At 35.8% G+C, this 11,596-nt stretch overlaps 1 protein-coding gene across 1 annotated transcript; it reads left to right on the plus strand.

Annotated features, from left to right (window-relative positions):
• Positions 1–2,749: 2,749 nt before the first annotated feature.
• Positions 2,750–7,963, plus strand: LOC146163269 (C-type mannose receptor 2-like). Its single transcript, XM_083382805.1, has 4 exons — positions 2,750–3,070; positions 5,376–5,630; positions 7,016–7,149; positions 7,511–7,963. The coding sequence occupies exons 1-4, from the start codon at positions 2,854–2,856 to the stop codon at positions 7,538–7,540; spliced, it is 636 nt and encodes a 211-aa protein (XP_083238931.1). The 5' UTR covers positions 2,750–2,853; the 3' UTR covers positions 7,541–7,963.
• The last annotated feature ends 3,633 nt before the right edge of the window (positions 7,964–11,596 follow it).

An 11,596-nucleotide genomic window follows, 5' to 3' on the forward strand; every position in this document is an offset into this window, starting at 1 on the left:
CTACTAAATCTCAGTTAAAGAGGTTATAAATAAACTGAACAGGTATTGAGGAAAAATTACCAAGAAATCTTTCTTTTTAACGATTTTTTTTATAATTTCTACAAAAAAATCTGATGTACCAAAACCTAAAACTTAAAATGACGTAGTATACTGCTGGCAATTTAGAACTGAAAAAAGTATCGCAATATAAACTGACTTTTTTGATTTTACCAACCTGCAGGGTTTTGTCATATTGCTTAATGTAATATTGTTTAAAAACTTTTTTCCAACTATGATGTCGTCATGTTGCGAAAATGCATAGAAGACAACTAAAGAGACAAAACTTAGAGCTGAGAACGACGAAAATTGATAAAGAATAACACAGTAAGCTGCACCGTGTTTTATTATGTTTCATTTAGTCTAAATTTACTATACTAAATAGAAAACACTGCGTTAGATCAGTGGTTTCCAACCGCGGTGCCATTTCTAATACTCAAGGATGCCGAGAGATATTGCCAATTATTTTGGACTCCGAAGTTTGGCTCTATTATAGTGATTCTTTTTTTGTGTACGATTAGAGAGTTTCAGTCCAGTTTATTGCGATTTTACAATAAATGGGTAAATCCTAGTAAAGGTGCAGCAAAATATTCGTATTTTAAAGTTGGGAACATGGAAAAGCTGGGAACCGGGAACCACTGCGTTACGTTAATTACCAGGGTTAAAATTGCACACTTAAATTAAGTATTAGATCATACAAACGTATTCAACTAATAGCTATTACAAATCCAATCTCGCTTTACCGAAAGCATTATATTTCGGTTAGTTTCAATCTCCGGAACCATCAAAACACACACGAATATAACGTTTAAAACAGCCACTGTATTTGAACTATATTTATAAAAAGCACATAACGTACAAGGCAACGTTTTTCTCTAGTAGCTTTTTGTCTCGAATTTCGTGTTGACCGACAAATTTGTTATGTGGTTTCGCTTTCCTTGTCAAAACCGAAGTGATCCATCACTATAGTTAACCAACTGTTTTGCTGCAGCGTGTTACGCAGCGTGTTACGCAGCGTGTTACGCAGCGTTTCTCAAATTGCGTGCCTCGCAGGATTAAGTTCATACGGAATAACTATTACTTGTCAAACTATACCCACAATTTGTGTCCGTCAAAATTTCACGCCAAAAACTGTTGCCAACTTCTGCAATGTGTACGCCAGAAACGCTTTTTTCATTGTAACACAGTGATTTTTACCTTAAATTGCGTCACAAGCGTGGTTTTGGGCAGAATTTCACGTCAAAGATGTTTGCGGAGGTCACCAGAATGCTATCGGGCTGATAAGTCGCCAACTCGACCAACATGTCAATAAGGGCGCACTACCCATACGATTTCTAGTCATGACTTCGTCAATTTTTTATAAGTTACATTTAGAATCAATTGTGTTAATTTTAACACATAACATAGGCAAAGCTTCTGAACTACTTCCAAAAACTTAATAAACACAATATGTAGCCTTAACCAATTTATATTCATCACAAAAAGGCTATAATAATTAAGCAGCGCGATAATAATTGTTTAAGTAAGAATGGAAACATTCCTGCTTTAACTTGACTACCTATTATCAAATATTTCTAATGATTTTTTTTAACCAACAACTTTATTGAAATGTGGCGCCATAAGCCAGTGGTTGGTCACCACCGGGTCGCAAAGGAAAAAAGTGTCAAGGTTTTCATTGCAGTTGTAATAAATTTCCACTTCTGAATATTGTTGTTTTTGAACCTGATAAAAGTTCAGGTTGAAACCGGTCCGCAGTAATAAAAAGGTTGCTAACTCCTGCCAAAAACGACCCTCATCAAAACCCCTTTTCCAGCTGTAGCGAGTGTTTAGTACATTGGTTCTTAACTGGGGTGCAGCGGCCTCCTGGTGTGATACAAATATTTGTGTACTATAGAGGCCATTATATTAAATGACATTTTCCTACATGTTTTAGGCTGGTTTTTGTTGTTCAAGTTCTATTTATAGTGACATTTCAGTAAAATACCGCCGAAATTGTGTTTATTATTTTTGAGGGTTTCCATGATCCATAAACGCTTGAGAATCACTGGCTTTAGTATATCTTAACTATAGACAGCGAATATTCAAACGAAAGCCTATGTCACCAAAAAGGAAGTTTGCGTGTTTTTGTCTTTGGTCTTTGTTCATTCTGAAACGAATCAAGGACGAAAAACTCCGTATACGCGCGTAACTGAGCAACTGACGGCACGTACATCCGTAACAGAGAAGCCGATATAATCAACATCAATCTCTTGATGACGTATGTTCGTGATCGGGTGAGACTTAAAACGTAGCAGTCGTATAATATTCGTATATACAATTGTATCAGTTCTTTGAAACATGTATTAGTATAGATAGATGTGTCAGACTAATGTGTCTATTTTGTTGTTGGGCAAACTTGTTAGGGTTTTATTTCTTTTAGTATGTGTTGTTTCTATGTGTAAATTATGTCTTAAATGGGCATATTTTTGGTTTGTAATTATCCCTGGAAAATTAGTTGTCTTTAAACGCTGGAAAATTAACTATTACTCGAATGTGACTTTTTTTGTCCATTGACATGTAAAAATACAATTATCAATTTAAATTTAAGTTTTGTACGATTCATGGCTTGTTTAGTGCTTGAGAATTGCTATTAATTACAGTCAATCATTAGGAACCAAGTTTTATACTTTATTATAAACACAAAATTTATCATTTTTTGTGCTTCTAGGACAATTTTGCTGAAAAACGACTTGCTGGAATCCTAAGGACACAGTAACATTGTCCTGACACGCAGCACCCAACTGTACTGTACCGGACAATATCTTGTAGAATTGTACAATGAAGTTGACATTATGCTTAATTTGTTGCTTAATGCTGGAGTTTGTTCGGAGCGAATGGGTTTCATTTTACGGGCGTGATTACTTTCTCGAACTCAATACTAAGGGAAGCCGCTATTACGCAGAGAGGAAATGTAGAGAGATGAACTCCACTCTGGCAACTATGAAACATCTGGCCACCAGAAAACTGCTGACGGATTTCGCCTACGAGGCCTCAAGTAAGATTTATAGCTGTGTGCTCGCTAAGTAGGAGTGTATACCTTAAAAGGTAGAGTTTAAAACTCTGCCATCTATAGGAATGGAGAATGTTTATCCAATATAAACAGTTTTCGTCTGATATACATTAGCACCTATTTTTTTAATTTTAACTTGTTTATTTACTTCGGCTAGGATAAGACGTATTATCCTGATCTAAAATGTTCTTCACTGTTATTTTTTTTTTAAGTCACAAATTTTTTTATGAAATAATTGTCAATAGGCATTAACAACAGTCTAGTCATATCATGCAAAAAAAGGAAAAAAGTTTGCTTGACCAAATTTGTTTTAAAAGCAAAAAAAAATAAAAATAAAAATTTGTTGTTTCAGTTATAAAAAGTTTTACCTTAATTGGTTCCTTATCGTCAATTTTTACATTAAACTTCGTACCAACCAAATGAAAAAAATTCGTCCAGTATTTAATGCTGAAAGCCTAGAAAATACTTTCAGAATCGGTCGAGGCAATAACCGTCGCCTTTGCCAAATCGCAATATACGTGAGCTAATGACATCACGCGTGTATATCGCTAAAAAGTTGGTGGGGTTGATTAATATCGATCTCTGGCGTGCTGGTGCAAAGTTATTGACTAAGTTGCGACACAAACTGTCGCGTCGTGTATTTTTAAACTTTGTCCTGCGACCAGCGATCTATTTTATAAAATGGACATAGACCATTCCTTATAATTGTTTGAATATTTCAACTTCGTAAAGAAAATTAGTTGAGCGCCTCGCGCATACATCTTGTTCCTGCATCGAATGTAATATCCAGTTAGAATCGTTTTCAATTGCAAAAAATCCGAGTTTTATCCATGATTAATAGTCGTTGCGGTTGTTATAATAAGATGCGTAAAGTCTACACAGTTCAAATTTCAGAAAACCTTTCTGAGTTTGGTTTTGGCCCGCGACTAGAAAAAAGTTGCCCACACCTGGTCTAAAGTGAAATATGCACTAGACTAATTGTACAAGTCGGTTTTAGCTAAGCATTTCAACGACTACCTTAAAAGGTCAACTGCAATGTCGGCCACAATTTGTCAGTCAAGCAAATGTGTGCGTTAGTTAATCGTTGTGCGGTATATTGTAAGGGAACCGTTTGTCAGACACGTTACATCAGCGCATAAACATAGCAACCGGCTTCAATGTTTCATGTTGTTTTCGCGTGACGATTAACAGTTTATGCTTCTCACGTTTTAGTTCGCGCACGACATGAAAATTGAAATATGTTAGAGGCACAGCATTTTTGACAAAACTACAAAACTGATGTTGAAACTAAATAAAGAATTCTTATTCGAAACGTTCAAAATGCTACCAACTTTTGTATGGGATTTTATATTTTTACTACATCCTCCAACCACTGTAATGTTCCAAATAAAAATAAAATTTGATCAAGGTTTTTTTCTCGTAATATGCGGACATAGGTAAATACCATTAAATTATTAGTTGCCCAGAAAATAGGTTTCATTTAAACCTTGCTTGTAAGCTTACTGGCCTATGAATAAAGTAAATGGTTTGTTTTTCGAAATTATAAAAAGTTTCGCGGCACATCGACTAATCTCTTGGAACACACTAAAGCAGGAGTTCTTAAAAGGAGGCAAGAAATTATTAAAAATGACGTCATGAATTGAAGTCACAATTAAATAGCCTGTCAGAAATATGCTAATGGTTTAAGTAAAAAGGAGTCTAACGTTCAGTGGTAAAACGTTTTATTTTTAATTAAATTCTTCTTTTTAATTTGATTACTTTTCAAACGTACACTAACATTTCAATTTGGCCTTCATGGACCCCCTGAAATTAGTTCACGGACCCCAGTTTAAGAACCCCTGCACTAAAGGAACGGAGCATACAGCGAATTTAAAGAGTAAAAATCTGCCTTTTCATCGTGTTATGTGCTCCTTTGAACATCGATTTCCAGTATGCAAAACTTGCCAATGTGAACTAAATCGTTACCAATGACGCTTTCACCAAAATCATGTTGGGCTGATTTCTTGTCTGTCGGATAAATAATCGTGGTGTTTGTAAATTTTATGAATGGGAAGTTGCATGTCCATAACCACATTTTATCACATAACCACATTTTATCTTGGTACATAACCACATTTTATCTTGGCAAAGCCTTATTGTTTCTACTTCGGCATTGGATCGGATCGCGATGCTTTAGGTCAAAAATATCGGTTATCGATATCGAAAAAAAGACAATTAATCATCGGACAACCCTATTGTAGTTTAAACAAATATTAAAAACAAATTGTTTACCATCTTGCTTTTATCGCAGAGGAAAAGCCGTACTGTTACTACTTCGGCCTTAGTCGCATTCCAGGCACCAAAAAGTTCCAGTGGGTTGACGGATCCGTTCTGAACATGAGCAACTCGAACTGGGCGCCACGGGAGCCGAACAACAAGCGCTACATGGAACCAGACAACGTCGACTGTGTTGTGATGGGAAGACCATCGCGCAAACAGCTCGGCTTTCCTTGGTACGACATGGGCTGTATGCAGACCTGCGGCTTCTTTTGTCAACGGATCTTAGGTGCGTATAACTATTTGAAAGTTGATGTCGAAGTCAGTCAACAGTCAATGAACACAATGATGGTTACAACAACCTGGTTCTTTAACTCGAATGAATCAAATAAACAAAGGTTACCAACCATATCAATCGACACAAAATAAATACAAAACTCAAATTAGCACCGCAACAAAAGTAACTGGTAAAACCAACAAAGGCACGTCTCAAATGAATGACACAAAAAAGACACGTTTCTGTTCTACTCGGAGCAGTGTGTAATTATAATAAAACACTAAAATGTTAACAGCTATGACCTAAGCCAGTGGTTCTCAACCGGGGTACCGCGGCCCTGGGGTGCAATTTCTAATGTTCCAAGGGTGCCGAGAGAAATATGAGGATCTTTAAGAATCTGATTTTTTGCTCGACTCTATAACTTTTTTGTAAAGATTAAAGTGCAATAAATCCAATTATAACTTCCTAGGTTCTGTAAGAGTTTATGTGTGCTGTTGTAGTTCCGTTAATTGTGACGTTCTAGTCAATTCCCTACGGAAAATTCCAGTCGGGATGCCTCCAACCCTAAAAGGTTGAGAAACACTGACCTAAGTAGTACATGAATTAGATATTTGCATGCAAATGGCCAGGTTGGAAGGTTTAGCGGTGAGGTTCAAACTTGAAAACGCCGCCATACGTATAAATGATTTGATTTAAAATATAAAGGCCACAGCATTCGGTAAGATCGACATATAATTCTTTTTCAAACGAGTTAGGAGTAGTGATATCCGCTAATGTCTGATCAGAGCCGATACCCGATGCCAAGTGTTAGTATCAGTGCTCGTTCGATACTAGGGTGGCATCGGTGCTGATCCGCTATTAAATCAACATAGGAATTTTAGGCGTGATTTGTGATTTAACGTAGCCATGCTACATGTTTGCTAAACATTTATATTTTGAAATGACTGAAGCTTAGTTTGTTTTTAACTAATATCAAGTCGAATTCGAGTCCAATTTTTGCCAAAGCAAGTCACGCCTAAGAGGAGTCGGTTGACAACCAGTCATCTGAATAGTCAAGATAAAAAGTTTAAATTAAGCTACCATAATTTATAAACAGCGTTTTTTGTGCATAAAGACAACGATATAAAATCTTTTTTTTTTTTTTATATTTCAGGTCATTTGTTATGGATTGAGTCATTTTATTGTGGCCTAGATCTTTTTATTGCCTAACTTTTTTACGGCTTCAATCTTTGTTATGGATTAGGTCTTTTTTATGGCCTAGGTTTTTTATGGCTTAGATCATTTTTATGGTGTAATCATTTTTATGGCTTCATCATTTTTTTATGGCCATTACAACCTTTGATTTGCCAATGCTAACTGTCGGTTGTAAAGCTCATATTTTTTACCCATTGTTGCAGAGGATGTTGATACTGGCAAGCTATCGTCTCGCATCTACGATCCTTTCGTGAGAAACGTGATCATTGGGGTTGTGATGGGAATCATTGCACTTCTGGTCATTGTTACTGTCTTCTCAGTATACTACTACAAAAAGGTGAGTGAGGTTTTTTTTATCGTCAGGTGAAACATTCGAGTTACGATTTTGGCCGAACTGCAACATTCTGCCTTTTATTAAAATTGTTTTAGATCTTTTATGTTTTTTTAACTTTGTGGTTCTTTTAGATGTTATGACATGGAATAAAAATACAACAACTGACAGTGTTGGGAACAGGTTAAATCTATATATTATCCTAAACATATTAGCAGTATTATTGTTTTAACTTTACCCAATCCGTGGTAAAAGTTTTAAAGAGTTATGAAATAATCTTTGTCGACCATTAACCAAAGTGAATATGCAAGCCTATGTTTTCGACTTCCAAGACTTGTGTATAAACACCATTACATGTTTTCTGCAGACTCGAAAGGAGTACAAAGTCAATCAATAGCAGCAAGAGCAACGCAAGAGAAGATGTTTAATTTTTCCTACTTTTTATGCCGTTTTTAACCGTGCTTTACGTAGGACAAAGATTTTAAACAAATTCAGCCTAAAATACCGGACCTGTAATTCCCTAGGTAGTAAGTTCGAATCTCACCATACCCCCTTTATTTTACACTTGTTGGAATGTGGATGTCGGGTGGTATTTAATTAATGCTAACGGTATCCTATTTTTTTAAAGTCCAGTGTAACCATTTGGGAACTGTGTAAACCCTTAGGAGCATAACATGCGGTTCCATTTTGAATACACTCTAAAAAACGTTCTTTTTCATGAACACTGTTCTTTAAATAACGACGGATTTAGGGAACTCCGAAATAAATGTTTATCGGTTTCCAAAGTGGAAACATTCGAATAATTTTGGTTTACATGTTGCAATTCCTTTGTTTTTCTTTCAGTGTATCATATTAGCGTTATGCAATTTAGTATTTGCCTTTAGGTGTACATCTTCATTGTTTTATTGTGTGATTTATTGCAAATATACAACGTAGCCAAACATATTGTAGGTTTGTCTGACAATAGCAGGCCCCATAAAGCTATAAAAATGTATATGAATATACATACTGAACTGTAAGGCTATTTGTTATCGGCTTCTTGGTCAAGGTCGTAAGTTCGAACCTCACCGCAGCCTAGAATATTCGAGCCATGTCCTGCCGGTATTATAACACTAACTGGGCTGGTTGGTTTCGGTAACTTGTTTTATGCAAACCGGGTAACGTTTACCAATTATTGTCGTTGGAAATACTGGGGCTAAAATGTCAAAATTAGGCATGTATTTCTTTAAAAGCCAGCTTTTTTGGATTTTCCGCATTTTTTTATCAACTTTTGTTGCGATTTATAGAAAGGCAAATCATGGGTTTTCTTTTATAATATACATAAATGTAATTTTCTTCAAGTGTACTATTAAACGATAAAGTATTTTTACAAAAAGATTTCCCTTTGCTTTAAAATTGTGCGTTTGTATAGACACAAAACAAATCTTTGCAATCCATACCTAATTACCTTCTATATTTATCGTTAAATCTGTTTTACCTTAGTGTTTTCTTAACGTCCTAAGACCACAGCTTTGGTAATAGTATCCAAGCTGGTGCGCATTACTACAACCCATTCATAATGCAGTGAAAGTCACCACCCTTCCACCGTAAATCATATTTATCTTATCTGGACAATATTTAAATCGGGCTAGTTCGGTTCTCACGTTCAATGTGCGTCAATGGTTTTCGAGGCAACATTGCTGGTAAATAACAAGCAAAGGTAATGTAAGCATACGAAAACAGTTATTTCGGATGTACAGATTTAAGAAAGGTTCTCGAAGGACTTGTCACAAACAAGATACAATAACAGTGTTAGAAAAGGACAATTTAAGTTCTGTGTTTTTTCGCTTGCATTCGTTTTAATGAACAAGTTAGGCAAACGATAAATAAGCTTTTTTTTAACTGGTTGTATTTATTTTGCTCTAGAATTCTACACGGCTACAAACTAGTTAAACAGGAAAAACACAGGCGTTAAACTTAATTCACATATAATTTACGGACATCAACAAATTTCTACTCGGAATTCACTTATACTGCCCGAAGTATTTTGTTTTTATAGGTTGCCACTTTTGAACCGACAAAATCAGTGCCTAACCTTTGGCGGTCAATACGAAAACAAAAATGTACTTACGAATAGTTCTTTTTGTAAAGTATCTTGTTTCGTTTTCGTTTTCTTTTTTTTCTTGTAAAAATGCTTAGCCGTTCCCTGAAATCTACGGACGGTTTTATAGGTTTTGCATATAGGCCTATATACTGTTGTGCCGAAACACCTTCAAATCTATTTAACTATCCTTCCACAGTAGGCTCGCTGCGTACCAGTAAAAAGTTTTCAAATGTAACGCTAATTGTGTTTAATATAATGTATTTGGTTTTGTATTTACGAATAGTCTTTTTGTTGTAGCCTATCTTGATTCGTATTGCTTTCTTTTATATGAAAAAATAATGAACTTGAATTGAATCACAGCCAGGGGGCAGCTGACTAGATGACTTAACAGTCTTTCGCCGCCCCCTGGGAACTACGGACGCTTCTTTATTATTTCAAATTTTGCATGCATGGTACCGGTACCGTTGTTCCGAAATAAGTTTAAATCTATCTATCTATCTGATGTGCCAGTCAGGGCTGGATCGAAGCTTTTTGTTTGAGGTGGATTGCAGGGCGGAAATACAATTTCGTATTAAACTATATTAACTTGATGATCGTTCAACGAAGTAAATGCAACATAAACTGTATACTATGCTTAAACAAAATGTCGTACAATTAAATATTTTATAAAAAATTTAGTTTGAAATTGCACCCGGCAAGATTTCAACTGAACTTGTCTTCATTAGGAATAAAGTTATAGGGATGGTAGAATTAACTCTGTGGGCTGTAGTTCGTTGTCCCCTGGTCTAATTTAACAGTAATTGCGCTTCCCAGAGTATGAGCCACCCGGCGCAATGTGTAATATTCCTTACTCCATGTGTCAATATAACTCATATTTTACCAAATTTTATCAACCAAAACCTCTGATTTATACTTGATAATAATGAATTTAAATAGCCGAAAATGGAAGAATTTTCATTGTTAAAATGCGATTGAAAATCCAAGGTTATGCCTACCAAACTAACATTATAAAACGCCCTTTTTACTAATGTGACGCGATTACGTATGCTGTGCATGGCAGACATTGTCTATGACGCATTAGTGTACTTCCCCCATAAGAGTTGCCAAATAGCGCAATATAGGCGGTACGATTCATGGAATTAGAAATGTGCGTGATAACTTTGCGGTATGACGCAAAACATTATCCTGCTTTCTACTAAAGTGTTTAACTGACCTTTTGCAAGTTCGAAATATTATTTCCTTGATTCATTGAAAACGAACAACTGTTGAGCACGTTACTAAAAACATTGTAGGAAATTTTGTCATCATTGACGAACTTCATCCTGGCGGACTAACAAATGCGATTTTAGGTAAATAAACTATTCTCGTACGTTCCAATATTTTAATATATTTCATTGCTTTTGCGATACAACAGTTTAGCAAACTATTGAAAAATTAGTTCATGAAAACGTCGCAAGAAATATGTAGCAGTCCTAAACCCTTACCAAAACTGCCTTTTGCCTTTGGCAAACCTTAGTGTTATGAATCGCTTCATGGTGGTGGTTGTCAAAGTTTTATGGCTTGTGGCACACTGAGCAAATAAAACCAAGTAAACGCAGCATACTTTCTACAAAAACGCACACTTATGAATTGACCCTCATCCTATCTACCCGACAAGCAGGGACTGTACGAAGTGAGGGTACGGAGATCGTTTTTAGTATGTCATTTTGATAAATCTGTTTCAGCCCGAAGGTTGCATGCGTCCTCTGCACCTTTGAAAATTACAATTTTGGAAACTAAACGATGGAGGCGTTTTTTTGGTTTGCACGAATTGACACATCTTTGTGATATAAAGCTTTTGTATTAAAAGTAATATTTCTCCAACCTAGAAATTTACAAATGAACGAACTGTGTGGTGTTCAAAGATTATTTCTTTATGACGTCACGTTCAGAATAACTTTGCGACATCACGGTTCGACGTAAGTCTGTGACGTCATCTCTAAATAAATAATCATGCTCCCCTCAAATAAAAATTCTAGATCCGAACCTAGTATTGGTAAATATCATGAATTTATCAGCAGTACACTTTAACATCTCTAGCAAAAAAAGTTAAAAACGGATTGCCAAATGACAATTTTCATATCCGAGTGTTTGTATAGCCTTTGGCTTTTTTTTGGCTTGTTTTTTCCTTTTTGTTGTTGTCTGGGTGGTGTTAGCAACCCTGTCGTTAGTTTGCGGTAACATGATGGTGTTGTGTGAACGTGAGTTTCATGCAAATAACCTTATTATTACTGGAAAATCATCAACAACTACGTCAACATCTCATAGAAAGGAAGTTGTCATAAGCCCGTTTACTAGATGCGAGAGTATCGAAGTATAATGACTTGCCAA

Source organism: Ascidiella aspersa, chromosome 2, assembly GCF_963924565.1.
Source record: "Ascidiella aspersa chromosome 2, kaAscAspe10.2, whole genome shotgun sequence".
Classification (NCBI taxonomy): Eukaryota; Metazoa; Chordata; class Ascidiacea; order Phlebobranchia; family Ascidiidae; genus Ascidiella; species Ascidiella aspersa.